The sequence below is a fragment of the Lactuca serriola genome, chromosome 9, assembly GCF_051521515.1.
Source record: "Lactuca serriola cultivar US96UC23 chromosome 9, Lser_US96UC23_V15, whole genome shotgun sequence".
In the NCBI taxonomy this organism is placed as follows: domain Eukaryota; kingdom Viridiplantae; phylum Streptophyta; class Magnoliopsida; order Asterales; family Asteraceae; genus Lactuca; species Lactuca serriola.
The window spans coordinates 17,944,231-17,960,154 of record NC_136416.1 but is presented as its reverse complement, the minus strand read 5'-3'; the positions used below and the strand labels follow the sequence as shown (position 1 = coordinate 17,960,154).

The window sequence follows — 15,924 nt, the reverse complement described above, 5'->3', positions numbered from 1 at the left end:
AGAATTGCCTGGCATGGTAGATCAAGCACCCCAGAACTGCTTGACATGGGTAGGTCGGGCACCTAAGAAATGCCTAACAGGGTAGGTCGGGCACCCCATAAATTCCCGGCAGTATGTATGTGGTATAATGGGGGAACTCACTAAGCTTCGTGCTTAAAGTTTTCAGTTTTGTTTCAGATACCTCTTCTTCGAAGAGGAAGGAATCGACACGGTAGCAACGCATTACTCACACACACATGATTTCCGCCTTATAAGATTCTTGGGATTGTACTCTGACATTATTACTATTTTATGTTATGGTTTGAGACACGTGACTATGTTTTATGAAATGATATGAATCTGAGATGTTTTTTAGTAAACTATTTTATAAGTTAATTAAAAACAAAAATTTTGGCCTTGAAAATTGGGATGTTACAATTCTTGAGTGATTTTGTGTGTTCTTCAAGCTAGAAGAAGAAGAAGGAGCTAGAAGGTTCAAGGAGAAGATAGTAGATCCAGAGACTTCCTTCCATCCTCATCATTTCCTGGTAATCAAGTCTCTAGCTTGACTATTAGTTCATTAGATCTATTTAGTTCCATTTTATGAGGGTTTTAGTTCAAGAATCTCGATCTTTGGGACATGGACGTCCCAAGTGGCTTACCTTCCAGATCTGGAACCATTAACGGTTTTTAAGACATAAATGTGCAAACTTTATGCCATTAGAGCCCCATACAAGCCTTGTGGACGTTATTATGGCCTTTTAAGCACCAAAAGGCCATGCATGGAAGTAAAGTCTGAGATTTTACGTGTCTACTGGGTGTCTTGGGCCTAGATCTCGATTTTCATGCTTTGGGTTGGAGTAATAAGGCTTTTGGACAAAGATATATGTCTTGATGAACTAGGGTTTTAGCTAAACCCACTAAGGAGTATTATTAGCGGGTTAAAGTTGGAAACTTTACCCTTAAAGGGGCATTTTCAGTGTGTAGAGGAAATATGGACCTTAGATCTGGAGAGTAGGGGCTTAATCTGTTAAGATGGCCCAAACAGACAGAGGAAATCGTCGAGTCCATAGAGGAACTCGACGAGTTGAGTCGTGTTGACCCGTTTTAGTTTAGGGAAGAACTCGACGAGTCTGTGAAGGGACTCGACGAGTTGATTCGCCAAATCGCGACTGTGAGTAGCCATGGAACTCGACGAGTCAGGGGGTGACTCGACGAGTTAGATCGTGACTTCAGGGTTCTAGGACTCGGCGAGTTGATGGAACAACTCGGCGATTCGGGTCAACCCTGAATGTTGACTTTGACCAGAATGGTGACCTTGACCATGGGTAAAATGGTCATTTTACCCTTAGAAGGATTCTCAGTTTTTGACTAAGTGATTATTGTGATAATGATAGTCGGGGAGTCGTTGGAGTAGCCATCAGAGATTCCTCACTTGAGATTTCAGCAGCTAGCTTGAGAAGTGAGTTTTCCTTCAGTAGGAACGGGTATAAGGCACCAAGCCCGACCCGTTTATGTATGATAGTATGTTCCGGATTAAGGCCTGATGCCAGACGGGGCCCGATGTTGATTTATAGGTTTTTCCGGATTTCGGTTTGATGTCGGGACGGTACCCGAATAATGTTAGTATGCTTGATGTCTTTGTGATTCTTGCATGTTTATGTATTTATATGTTTCCGATGTTGATTTATATGTTTTTTGGATTTCGGTTCGATGTCGGGACAGTACCCGAATAATGTTAGTATGCTTGATGTCTTTGTGATTCTTGCATGTTTATGTATTTGTATGTTTCCAGATTTTGGTCTGATGTCGGGGCGGTTCCCGAGGAATGTTTGCATGTTTCCGGATTTCGGTCTGATGTCGGGCGGGGCCCGAGGAATGTGTATGTGTTATAGCTACGTAGTTATGCTTATGATATGTGTATTGGTAGTTGTGCTTATATGTATGCTACGCTTTGCTCAATGTCAGGTGGGGCCCGATGTCGGACAAGCCGATTTCGGGCAGTGCCTGATGCAGTAGGGCGGGGACCAATGTATGTGATATGTGATTGTGTGTTTATGTGTGGTATGTGGTAGTTTGGGGAGACTCACTAAGCTTCGTGCTTACAGTTTTTTGTTTTGGTTTCAGGTACTTCCGCTAGTAAGAGGAAGAGCTCGGGATGACTGCATGACACACACCACAACTTCTAGCCTGGGAGGATTCACTCTGATATTTTGACATATGATTTTGATACATTGATAGATGATATGAGATTTTTGAGATACATGATTTATGACATTTTGATACTTGTGGTTTTGTTATTATGATGTTGGATGAAACATGGTTTTCTTAGATGATTTAAAACAAAACTTTTGGACCATATTTTAGGGATGTTTCACAAGTCATATCTATATAATTCATATGTGATTAGATACATATAATCACATGTGATTATACACACGAGAACAGTTATTAAATTAAGATCACGAAAAAAAAGTATTTCCGATATAAATCATATGTGATTAAATATATATATAATCACATGTGATTAGATACACGAGACAGACTATTAAACTGAAAATGGGAAAATAAATATTATCCACATAAATCATGTGTGATTATATGTATCCAATCAAATATCATTATTTGGGCAAGATTTATTTTATCTCTTTTGATTCAATAACTTTTCTCTTGTATTTAATCACATGTCACTATATGTATCTAATCACATATGATTTATATGGACAAAAACGAATTTTGTCAATATAAAGCATATGTGATGAAATACGTATATAATCACGTATAATTATATACACAAGAACAGTTATTGAATCAAGAACATGAAAAAAAATATATTTTCCACATAATTCATATGTGATTATATATATATATATATATATATATATATATATATATATATATATATATAATCACATGTGATTAAACCCACCACCTAACACCACCACCGCCCAGCCGCCCACCCTCCACTGCAATCCACCACTCACCCATCTACCCACCCTCCTCACACCACCTACCACCCACCCCCAAGATTTGTTTTTGCATTCTCAATTAATTAATTTTCTTGTGTTTTAAATCATATGTGGTTAAATACACGAAAACAAATATTGAATCAAATGTAAATAAAATGGGTGGTTGGTCTTGGATGGTAGGTGGCGGTGATGGGTGACAGTGGAAGGTGGTGGTGGTAGGTATTAGGTTTAATCGCATGTGATTATATGTATTTAATCATATGTGATTTATTTGGAAAATATTTGTTTTAACAAATCTTGTTTATATAAATCATATGTGATTAGATACATATAATCACACGTGATTATATGTATTAAACCATATGTGATTTATATGATTAAATACATATAAAAAAAAGAACATATAAATCACACATGATTTATGTCATTATATGTATTGAATCACATAAAATGTTAGCGGTTGTCGGTAGTGGGTAGTGGTCGTATGGTGGTGATGGGTGGTGAAAGTGGGGGTGTAATGGAGACATGTGGTGGTGGCGACTCGTGGTGGGTTTTGGGTGATAGTTGGTTTGTGGTGGTTGTGGGTGGTGGTTGCATGTGGTATTGTTGGTGGTGGTGGGTGGTGGTAGGTGGTGGGTGGTGATGATAGTAGGTGGTGATGATGTTGGTGGGTGGTGGTGGTGGGGGTAATGGTGGTGGGGGTAGTGGTGTTGGGTGGTGTAGGTGGGTGATGAAGGTGGTGGTGGTAATGGGTGGTGGTTGGTGGATAATGGTGGTAGCGAGTGGTGGTGGATGCAGGTGGTGGTGATGTATGGTGGTGGGTGGGTGGTGGTTTTGGTGGGTGATGGGTGAGTGGTGGTGGCGATTAGTGGTGATAAGTGGTGAGTGGCGTATGTTAGTGGTGGGTGGTTGGTAGCGGTGGTGTATGGTGGTTTTGGTGGGTGATGAGTGGGGTGGTTGTGATGGGTAATAGAGGTGGGTGGTGGTGGTCTTGGTGGGGGTGGTTGTGGCGGGTGGTGGTGATGGGTAATGGAGGTGGGTTGTTGTGGTGGGTAGGGGTGGTTGTGGTGGTGGTGGGTGGTGGTTGTGGTGAGTGGTGTGACGGGTGGTGGGTAGGGGTGGGGGTGGGGGTGGCGGGTGTTGGTGATGGTGGTGGGTGGTGGTGCTCGTGGTTGGCGGTAGATGGTGCTCGTGGTTGGCGGTGGCAGGTGGTGATGTTGGTGGTTGTGGTGATTTTTGTGAGCGGTGGATTGGCTGGTAGTGATGGGTGGCGGTGACGGGTGGTGGTTATGGATAGTGATGGTGGTGGTGGGTGGTGTTGGTTAGTAGGTTTTTTAATTTTATACTTATCTTTTGATTTATATTAATACTATTTAATTATTTTATTTTAAAAAAATTGTATGGCAAATTTGTTCTCAAATGTTTTTGCGGTACGAATTTTTCGATTGAACAATTCTCATATTCAAAGCTATTAATAATTAAATTGTAGTTTTTGTCTCATTTTTAAGTCGCACCTATTCTACCTAATTTCAACGTATGCGACCTTTTCAAATGTCAAGTCATTGCAACGATGAAACCATTTATAATTTATTTTGATGATGATTGGAATAATTGGTTCGAAGTGCAGGGCACCAAATTAAAGAATGGAACCAAAACGAAAACGAGAAAGTATTTGTAACTGTTTATTAAATTTGAATAATTTAAAAACAAAATACATTTCCAATTTTCCATTATGATAAAGAAAATCAATTCATTTCCAGAGTAGAGCTCGGTCGCTGACACGTAACCTGTTTTTTGAAAGTCTTTGTACCAAAAAACTTAAATATTTTGAAAATTTTGAAACCGATATTCAAATATATGAGAGATAAATCAGTTATTTAGTTTTGTAAGTTCCGACATATCTGTTGGTCTCATCTAAAAGCATATCCTAAAGCCTAAAGGTGTGGCAACAATCGGATATATATTGCCAATTAGCATATCATGATGCATTCTACTACAGCTTCAAATAGGAAGTCGAATGAATTATATATTAAAAGCTGCAAATTTTGACAAGTATGGATTATGCTCTAAAAAAAACTGTCTATGCAGCTGCTGCAATTGCATAGTAAATAATGCTTGCTCAAAAACCAAGTACAAAACTTGACTCTTTGATCGTGTTTTTTTTTTAAAAAAAAAAATCATACCATAACCATGTATGAAAAGTTTTTGTTTCTCACTCAAAAATAAGTTTAAAATCCTCCTTGGTTTACTTTTTCCCACCTGGCCTCCTCGTCTATTCTCCAACTGTCAGCCCAAACCCAAACTTGTAGTCTTTCTTCCTGTGGTCTAGCTGCATAACAGAATTCACAAACACATTACTTTCAAATATGAGATCTGAACAGGGTATTTAAGACATTTCACTAATAATCACCTCGGCTGATAGAATGAAATTCAGACCCATATTCAACCTTTCTTCAAGAAAAGCAGACGCACACCCATTTGAGTCGATCTTTCCTCTAAGACGACACTGTCAATACCAAAACAAAACTAAATAATAAATACAAATAACAAAAATAAAATAGCAATAACCAATTTTAATTTTATTGAGGATTAAAATTGAATGATTTGTTTGAATTACCTGACGAAGTATATAGTCATAGCCAAAGCTGGCAGTGACATCTCTTGACATGTAATTGTACATCATATCAGTTGCTAGAGAAACCTATGCAAAATGAGAATCACAGGTAATTATTGATAATTTTGAATTAAATCTCATAACATAATTATTTAAGAAATTTGAGCTGGTTACCTTTTCAGACACTTTCTGAACATAGCTAAGAGCAACCATTCCAGTGCTGGCTATTTGTCCAGAGGCAACCTGCAACAAATTAAGGAATTAATTTCATTATATATTTATTTATATCTAAAAGGACAAATATATATGTAAGTGAGAGCAAAATTACCATTTTGTCCGTGTTGTATCTTGCAGCATAGCCAAGACCAGATTTCCGATGCTGACCAGCCCAGAACACCTCCCCACCTAAAGACAGGTGAGGGGTCACACTCTGCAAGCAGAATATTAATAACCCATGAGAAAATGCTGATATTAAAAAAATAAAAAATGAAATTATAATAGATGAGGGATCTTTTACCTGGATATAACTAGCTCCAAGAAGGCCACCATTTCCTAGTTGGAACTGTGTCCTGTAATCACTACCCTGCATCAAGAAAAAACGATTCATCATAACAAAAATGGACATTTGCATCAAAACAAATTAAAATGTATCTGAATTTTGAAGGTACAATGTCATGCAAGAACATAAATGACAAGATTTCTAGATATCATAACCATAAAAAGCCACAAGATGAATAATGTACCTTATAGTCAAAGTTGAACATTCCATGTGACATGTGAGGCTCATTTGTAAGCTGATATAAAACCAAAATTGAATTAACAACATACTTTTAAAGATTTAATAATCAGCAAAATACATGGTATGCATGTATATACCTGAGCATTGGCTTTCATAGTAAGATTTTCAGACAAGTCACACTTCACTCGGGCACTTAGTCGCCCATCAGTCAAGATCCTTCCAAAGAGCATCAACTTTCAAACACCAAAACACCATCATCAAAGTGAGATTGATAATTTGATATCTATAAGCATAAAAAAAAAGTGATTACAACAATGGTGGTAAATGAAATGTGACTTACCTTTGGATCGATAAAGTTAGCACCAAACTCATAGTTTGCAGTAGGGATTTTAATTATATCAGCAGATTGAGAAGGAAGTTCTGTAGGCCCCATAACAATACTGTAAATTAAAAAAGAAAACTCATCAAATCAGAAGTAGATTAATCCATACCAAGTCAAAATAAGTTAAATGTGTAGCTGGCTACCTGTGACTTAGTGAGAATCTCTGATTCAGACCCTTGGTAAAGTCGACACGCATACCCTCAAAAAGTTCAGGCTTTAATGACACTGCATAGGAGTAAGTGTGTTCGATATAAGGAATAATAAACATATGATTGATGAGAAACATTACATTGCCCATAGTTGATAAGAAAACAAAGGGTGACTGGTCCTTATGTCAACAAGAAACAAGACAATTGGAGATAAGAGACTAAGGGAGTCAACAAATCACATATAACATGTATATCCAATTGGTCATCTCTTCCTTTTTGAATATCATCACATATGACATAACATGACATGCAATTGAACATTTCTTATCTTCAAACCCAACCACATAAGACATAAGAAATTGATATTCACAAGTGGTCATTTCTACATTGTCAAATCTTTTTAAGGGTATTTGGAACTTATGACATCTAAGCTCCACATTAATTTACCACAGATCAATAACTTTGAAGTTTGATTATGATAACCAAAAATTTTTCCAAGGCTTTTCAATTGCATTTTGTGCGTTTAATGAATCTAGTTTCCCTTTAAAATTTTCTCTTGAAAGTAAAAATTGGATAGATGGAACTAATGCTAAACTGGTAGATCACGCCATATAAGCTCCAAATTCATAGATAGCGCAACGATAAAAGATATTTTTTAACAAATTAACTATTTCCAGTCTTCAAAGTAAAGATATGCCTGATGTGGTCTACCTAGGGTTTAGAATTAGGGTTTAACAATACTCGAGACTCACATATACACAACGATATCACAACATCGCAGATTTAATCAATAACCAAAACAATTAACAATCTATTAAAAAACAAATCAAATAAATGAGTGAAGCTGAAGATCATTTAGATGCTAACTCATAGCCTCGCGGTGAATTTCTTCGTAAGGAATAGGGCACGGCAGGTCCATGTAATCAACTTTCTCTGGCTTAATAGCTTCGGCAGGTAAAGCAGTTGCGGGTGGCTGAGGAATAAAAGCTGCCATTGGTATCAACGTTGATCTTGAATGGATTTCGATTAGATTTGAGTAGTGATGAGCAGTAGAGTGGTTCGTAAAAACTATTTTTTCTGCTCTATAAGGTGATTGCGGCCATTGATGTTGCAATAGAGTATGTGTGTTTTCAGTGAATGGAAGGAGTACGATGATACCGCCCCCCTTCTACAACTTTACAAAACCCTTATGAATACCAAGGTTTGCTATAAAAAGTTCGGCTTGCTGGCAAGGTCGGCTCAGCCATAATCACATTAAAATATGACTAAATTACACAAATAGTCCATACGGTTGTTAAAAAGTACCACATATACTTTTTATGAGAATTTTTTGACACATAGATGATTTCAAAAAATTGATATTGTTTTTATGTGAATGAGACTATGAGGATCTGACTGATATATATTTTGGTTGAGGTATTCAATACCGGTGACCATTTTATCTAATTTACAAAAAATCCACTAAAAAATCAAACCCTAACATCCCGTTCACGAGTTTAATTTAACGAGAAAATGAAAAGGAAATGAGTGGAAATGAAAAAAAAAAAAAAATTGATTTTTCCGAGTTTCATTAAAGAAAGGAAATGGAAGGGAGTGGAGGGAAATGAGAGGATCACTTTCCCTCCTAATTTTTCTTCCGATTTTGGAGGATTTGGAAATAAATAACAAAATGATTCATTTTTCTTTCATTTCTCTCCAACTCGGGAACACAAAAGAAAATTTTGTTTTCTTTTCCTTTCTCTTGTTTTTCTCTCATGACTTTCTTTTCTTTTCTCTTCTTTTCTTTTGTTAAACTCGGGAACGAGGCGTAAAACCTCAAACACAAACCCTTACTACACATTAAGAAATAATCACTCTTTAAATGATATAATAATAAAAAGACGTAAAATTGACTTACGTTGTGAATGTCTTGAAATCCTGATAGATGGTTTTGAGAAGCTCGCATCCGGTACCAACATCACCAACCATAAGCACTTTTGCACACTAAAACGACACAAACATCACTCAAATCAATGGGAAAACAAACCAAATAGTTAAATAGATGCATAATATAGTGAAATTGCATACTTTAATAGCAGATAATTGTTGCTTAGATAACACTAAATAGAACAACTCATGGAACGATGATGACATGCGTGTGAGAGAACAAAGATAAATGGTACGAGAATCTTAGAAGGCGGAAATGGGCAAAAGTTAGAGGAAAGGACGCCAAAAGATCACCCCTAACATGATCTCGCTTTTCTCGTCTTCCCACTTCCATGTTCACAAAACCCAAATGAACATTAATCCGCCCCATAAACCTGCCATACATATGAAATTATAGAGAAACGCACCTAAATAGAAGTTGTGAAGGAGAATATGGGGAAGAAGATTGGCGAAAAATAGAACATCCCAAACCAACTTGTAAATAATCATGAATCTCCCTCGGTAACCTTGACTCTATTAATATGTAGAAAGTTTCGAGAGAACATGGGAAGATAAAGGGGATCGTGTGAAAATCGAGGTGGTGGGAAGGCCTTTATACTCCTCGACAAAAATACATTTGCACGTAATCATGTAATCGAGGGAGAATGTAGCTGAAGAAGACACAACACAAAAGAGAACTGTCTGCAGTTAACGAAATATGCCTGAGAGGGTACAGAAGGGGGAAACTTGAGAGGTATGAGAAATTGATTGCTCCAAGGTAAGAAGAACTGCCTTAATAACTGTAAATTAGGGAGTTTATGCGGCTGTTATTTAATCTTGAGAAAATCGTAGAACTGTGCTTTTGACGACAGTTTTTCATTTGTCGTTGTCAATAGTATTAATAACTAAAATGACAGACCACATGTTCTAAATTAATCATTTCAGATGTGTTATTGACATTTGGATTGACTAAAATTATATAAATTGTATTTTTTTCTGACATTAGCACAAAATATTTTCAAACAACTATCTCTACTCAAGTTCGAGATTTCCATTTCAAAACGCTTAAAATCGTTGTTTTTTAATCAAATGTTTGATTTTAAGTATTTGCATCATATATATTTTCAAATTGCTATGTTTTTTTATATTAAAACAAATTTGTTATATTTTAGTAAAAAATGAAATATTTTTTCGAAATTTCAGAATTATTCATCAAAATCAAACTTATTATTTAAATCCCAAAGTTTTCTCTTTTGGAATCCGAAATGTCAGCCCATGATGTATTCTTTTAATGAAAATATTTTTGTTGGGTTCCAAACTTTTTAGGTCACTAAAAATTGGTTAGATTTTCATTTATTACGGAAAAAATGATAATAATAGACATAATTTTTTCCAAGTATTTTCCATAAAAGAGATAAAAACGTTCAAAAATGTCAAAAATAACCATGATTTTCGCAGGTAAAGCCACCTATGAAAATCGTTTTTTGTCAACTTCAAAGATTTATAGTTTTTTCATACAAATTTCGTTTGAATTGTGTTTTTTTTTCATTGTTTCTTTGTAACAAGGCGTTCCATGCATATATTACACTTCAAAATTTGATGTTAGAAAGTCACACATTTTAACTTTAAAGTAGACTACTTGGTTGAAAATATGAAAAAGAAGACCCAAACTTTGATCTTTTATCAATTTCACATACGAATTTCATTTTGAGCTAATATAATATAAATATGTTTGATATAATAATGTTATCTTTGTATACATTACACTCTCAATTTGGATATTAGAAGTCATAGTTTTTAACTCTAAAATAAGTTATTCGGTGGAAAAAAAAACTTCAAATTTTTGCATACGAACTTAATCTTAGTTGTAGACTATCCGGATATATATGTGACTTACAAAGCTTAGTCACCTATAAAAATTATGTTTATTATGATAATTTATGGTTATTATGATAATTTTTCTGATTTAGTTACTAAATAAAAGAATTTTTAAAAAGATTATTATTATGATGACCTATAAATATTGGGTTATTACTTATTACGATAATTTTCCTAATTTTTAGTTATTTTATAAAAGAATCTTTAATAGGATAATTATTATGATTAGATAAAGGGGAAATTACTAATCTAACCAAATTCATTAATCCCTTATTACTTTTTAGCCAAAAGTTAGGATTTATTAAAAAAATAGTCATCGAAACCGTAGTTGGTTAAAACGGCCTATTGTTTTGCCAATTTACCTACTGTTTTGATTTTAGTATATAAGGATTATTTTTTTTTCATTTTTCATTACGAAACCGTAGACGAAAAAATGTCTACTGTTTCCTCTGAAAAATCTACTATTTCCCAAAGAGTGGATTAAAAATGATCTACTATTTCGTGTAAGTTTTTTTTAAGATGAAAAACACTGACTTTTACTCTAAAAGAGATTTTTCTTTTAATATATACTAGATACGATATAGTAGATAAAATACATGAATTAGTAGTCAAAATACCCAAAAAAAACCCAAAACCATAGGTTTTTAGACGAAATAGTAGATCATTTTTAATCCACTCTTTAGGAAACAATTGACTTCTCAGAGGAAAAGAGTAGACCATTTTTTCGTTTACAGTTTAGTTTTGTAATGAAAAATGAAAAAAAATAAAATCCTTATATACTAAAATTATATAAAATTAAAACTGTAGGTAAATGGGCAAAGAATTTGGTTAGAATTTCCCCTTAATAAATTTTAATGAATTTATTTTGTAATAATTCCTAAATTTTAATGAATTTGGTCAGAATTTCCCCTTAATAAATCGTCTCGTTTGAATAAGATTTGACTGATGTTGCAGTAAATTAGGTAAATCCTCAATGTGAACTTGCATCAAAGATCATCTTCTATCTTAATTTCCCTCCCGATTCTTGTCTGAAGGTAATTCTTTGCCTCTCTGCGTATCTAATGTCGACAGATGCATTGAAACTGCTCGTTGGGTTTTGTTTTGGAGGATAAACGAAACCCTAGACGTACTTATGCTCGATGATTAAGTTTGAGTTTACTGCGTATTTGTTATTATGATGATTATTATTATTGTCTCATTTTGATGACAACTACCTGGTAAAGGCTTTGAGTTCATTCGACGGTGATAAAACTTAAAAGACAAAGTAATCATTACTCCCACAATTAGAATTCAATCCTGCCATTTGAGTGCCGTTGGATTGTTTTTAACTTCCAATTTCAGAAAGTATCATGATATACGATTTTGATAACTATATTGAACTTGATTAAAAGCATAAGTTTTACCAACACAATCTAAGTTTTAAACTCCAGAAAACAATCTCAGTTTCATGTTGTCGCCTCTGATTTAGTTAGGTCTCGGTTGATGCTACGTTTGCAGTTGACTTTAGCGTTTCTGAAATGAATATGGTTTGCACATTGCAGGCAATTCAATCCTTCTGTTGCCAGTTGTCACAGGATCTGAACAAAGTATTTAGTCAGATATGAGCGATCTCCCAAATGCATCTTCTTTGCTAGAATTAGACGTCAAGGATGATGATCAACACATGGCAAGTGCCACTAATAGCACAGAGAAAACCAATGGTACATGTTTGAACTGTTTGCTGAAGATCTATGCTTGTTATCACTGCTTATTACAACCCTGAGTATTTATTTTTTAAATTAATTGTTGATACAGGGAAATCAAAGGAAGAGAATGACAGTGTTGAGGACGTGATTGAAGAAAATGATCAAAGGTTTGACATGTTAAAAGAACACTACAAGTTGCCCCTAGTATGGATTGACTTAGAAATGACTGGTGGGAATTTACTTTTGGTGTAGATTTTTATAGTAAAGAATTAAAAATGGAGGTAATTTACATTTGCAGGCTTGAATGTTGAAGTAGATAGAATATTGGAGATTGCTTGTGTGATTACAGATGGGAAATTGAAGAAGCTTATAGAAGTTAGTTGCTAGTCTGTCTGTCCTTTTTATAATTTCAGCCATTCTCCTTTTTTTTTTTTTTTTTTTCTGAATGTGGTTTGTGTTCTTTCTTTTAGGGTCCTGAATTGGTCATTCATCAAACAAAAGATTGTCTGGATAATATGGGAGAATGGTGCCAAAATCATCATACAACTAATGGTAAGTAGCCTCCACCTCCTGCTTTCTATTTCTTCAATAAAATGTGTTTCTGTTCAAGAAACCAAAAACTAATTAGGCTTAACAATAACATTTCAATTTATAATAGGGTTGACTGAGAAGGTGATACAGAGTACAATCAGTGAAAAAGAAGCTGAAAAGCAGGTGACCTCAAAGTCAAACTTAACTTTCTCTTTTTGCCTTTACAATGCATATATTAATCTAACATAGGATTATGATGCTTGTATTGGTGTAGGTTATAGACTTTGTAAAGAGACATGTCAGTGCATATACTCCATTGCTTGCAGGAAATTCAGTTTATGTTGATTTTATGTTCTTGAAGGTAAAAAAAAAAAAAAAATGGTCCCAAATTGCAATTTTTGTCCATTTTTGTCCCATTGACACACAGTACAAACATGGCCTTACACAACACATTATAAAATTTATGTTTCAAATTGTTGTTTTTTATTGCAGAAGTATATGCCTGATTTGGCTAGTCTTTTCTCTCATGTTATTGTGGATGTCAGCAGCATCAAGGCTTTATGTCGTTGTTGGTTTCCACAAGGTGACATTTCATCATAATAGCTTATAATATCTGCTCTTATTGATAAATATTTATACTTTCTGTACACTCTTGATAACGTTTTATTGGCATGAGATTGTAAGCAGTTTCTTACCCTGCAATTTGTTTTCAGTTTTCAAAGAAAACTAATTATTGAGATGAATCATGAATGTAAAATTACCCAACTGTCCCCAGATTTAACCAATTGTTTTTATTTATTTATGAAGTGTTCAAGTTGTATCTTTGATTTTGATTGCTTTTTGGTTGTAGTTAAGAAGGGTTTTCGGAAGGAGAAGAAGCATAGGGCCATGGATGACATCAAAGAAAGCATAGCACAACTCAAATACTACCAGCAAAATATCTTCATATCGCCAAAGTCCAAGAGATAATATCTACACGTTTCAATTGTTCCTTAATTTATGTGAACAAAATTAATCAACAATCTTTAATTTTTATTTTACCAACTAGTAATTGAGCCCGCGCTTTGCCGCGGGTTTTTACGTGTTTTTGTTGCGTATTAGGAAAATAGAGGGGATAAAATCATATTACATATATAGGACGGGGGATAAATAGGAAAGTTCAGAAAATGAAGGGTGAATGTGACATTTTACAAAGTTAAATTAAAAAGCGAAGGGATGGAAGACATAATTTTACAATATCGAGGGGTTGCAAGTAACAGATTATATAAAGTTGGGGATGAAAGATGAAGGGGGTGAAAGTGACTTTTTATAAAGTTGAAGGTGGAGAAGGTGAAAGACATATTCTAAAAATTAAAGGAATGAAAAATTTTCTACAAATAGAAGGGTTGCAAGTAATGTATTATACAAAGTTGAGGGGTTAAAGTTACACTTTACGTGTTGACATTATGTATTTATCTGATAAGAGAGTCAAAGTAGCATTATAAAAATAAGAGGGTGGAAAATGCATTCTAAAAGGTAGAACGACGAAAAATCGTATTTATATATACTACAGGATAAGTAGGATAGTTTAGAAAACGAATGGGTGAAAATGATATTTTACAAAGTTGAAGGTAGAAATGATGAAAATGATATTTATAAAAGTAAAAGGCTGATAAATATTATTTATTAAAATTAAAGGGTTGAAAATGACAGGTTATATAAACTTAAAGGATTGAAAATATACTTCATGCATTAATGTACTTTTATATTATGCATAAAAGCTTATACTTTTAGCTACTCTAATAATACTCACATACATGAAGTTTGTTTTTGTATATATTTATAATTTATGCAACTTATATGAATCATGCAACCACATTGCAACTGTTTAAAAAATTGAAATGAAACGTGAAATGCATTATATAAACAAAGATTTTACCCCAAGAACTTATGGCAAAGAAATCTTTGTTGCTTTGAGCAAATTGATACTACAAGTATTTATAGATCAACGAAGTTAACATTGTTTTCTTGGCTGAAAGTTAAAATTACTATTTCTTTTGTAATTAACATGATCATTAGAAATTATTTCCCAGATCAGCAACCTAAAATGTTTTCAAAATTTTTCTCTATTTCTTGAATAATAAAATATATCAAGTCGGGAGTTTGCTTATTCCAATCAGGTATATGTTATAGATCCATAAACTCTTGGAGATAAACATGCTTCGAATACATGGGTCTTTGGTTGTGATGTTTTTAACTTGTTATTTGATTAGAACGATTTGAAGGCACAAAAATAATTTGTATTCGATCAAAGTGATTATAATTATTTAAAGGTCATATTATCGGTATAATGGTTTCTTTTATAAAATGGGAAATAGTACCATTCGGACGCCATAACGGGTAAATCGTGAAACACTAACTTGTAGTTAAGTTTTGAACATTGGAATTTCTTACATAATTTCACATATCAACCACTAGGCTTTTATGACGCCTACATTCTTTTTAATCTAATGAGCTTAATGTATTAAACAAACAACTATGCACAAATGTTTTTAACTAAATCCGGACAATAGGACTTAAAGAGCGTAAGCCAAAAGAATGACTTAATGTGTTAAAACACTAACTGTTTACCTATTTGATATTCGTCGTTTTTTTTTTTTTACTTTCAACTCCTCTTACATTGAAATTATTGAATATTATGAAATTTGTGTTTTTGGAATTTAAAAGTAGAATAGTCATTTAATTGCACTCATACAGTTTTTCCAGTTTAAGAAACAAAACATATTTTATATATAGATACGTTAATCTAACACACAACATTACTCATTGCAAAACTTAATGGATCAATTGACAAAATGAACTTGATCGGTTCGTTTCGGTTCAGTTGTATATAATGAAATTGACAAAATTTAACATCCAATAGATAATCGGATTAGATCGACTCCATCAAAATTCGTTGGATTTCAACCGATGAGCACCCACACCAAAATTATAATAAAAAATGACGTAACATATAAAGTAGTCTCACAATGTTTACTTGTGTAAAATAGTATTTTGGATACAATAACAAATTTAGATTATCCAGTTTTGGCTTTTAGCATGTTTTTTTAATTA

At 34.0% G+C, this 15,924-nt stretch overlaps 2 protein-coding genes across 3 annotated transcripts; one reads left to right on the top strand and one right to left on the bottom strand.

Annotated features, from left to right (window-relative positions):
• Window positions 1-4,954: 4,954 nt before the first annotated feature.
• On the bottom strand, window positions 4,955-7,999 carry LOC145074247 (mitochondrial import receptor subunit TOM40-1-like). Its single transcript, XM_079020657.1, has 11 exons — window positions 7,700-7,999; window positions 6,827-6,908; window positions 6,642-6,741; window positions 6,439-6,534; window positions 6,306-6,356; window positions 6,080-6,145; window positions 5,891-5,992; window positions 5,737-5,805; window positions 5,566-5,649; window positions 5,359-5,454; window positions 4,955-5,277 (listed from the first exon to the last, which is right to left on the bottom strand). Exons 1-11 carry the CDS (start codon window positions 7,824-7,826, stop codon window positions 5,221-5,223), a joined length of 930 nt encoding a protein of 309 aa, XP_078876783.1. The 5' UTR covers window positions 7,827-7,999; the 3' UTR covers window positions 4,955-5,220.
• A 3,511-nt stretch (window positions 8,000-11,510) lies between these two features.
• LOC145073435 (oligoribonuclease-like) lies at window positions 11,511-13,917 on the top strand. 2 transcript variants are annotated; one of them, XM_079019986.1, is made up of 9 exons: window positions 11,511-11,649; window positions 12,157-12,315; window positions 12,410-12,529; window positions 12,599-12,675; window positions 12,771-12,852; window positions 12,959-13,014; window positions 13,106-13,192; window positions 13,324-13,414; window positions 13,682-13,917. In XM_079019986.1, exons 2-9 carry the CDS (start codon window positions 12,216-12,218, stop codon window positions 13,798-13,800), a joined length of 732 nt encoding a protein of 243 aa, XP_078876112.1. In that variant the 5' UTR covers window positions 11,511-11,649; window positions 12,157-12,215; the 3' UTR covers window positions 13,801-13,917. The 2 variants fall into 2 exon arrangements, with proteins under 2 accessions (XP_078876112.1, XP_078876113.1); XM_079019987.1 differs by lacking the exon at window positions 11,511-11,649 and adding an exon at window positions 11,727-11,879.
• Window positions 13,918-15,924: the final 2,007 nt, after the last annotated feature.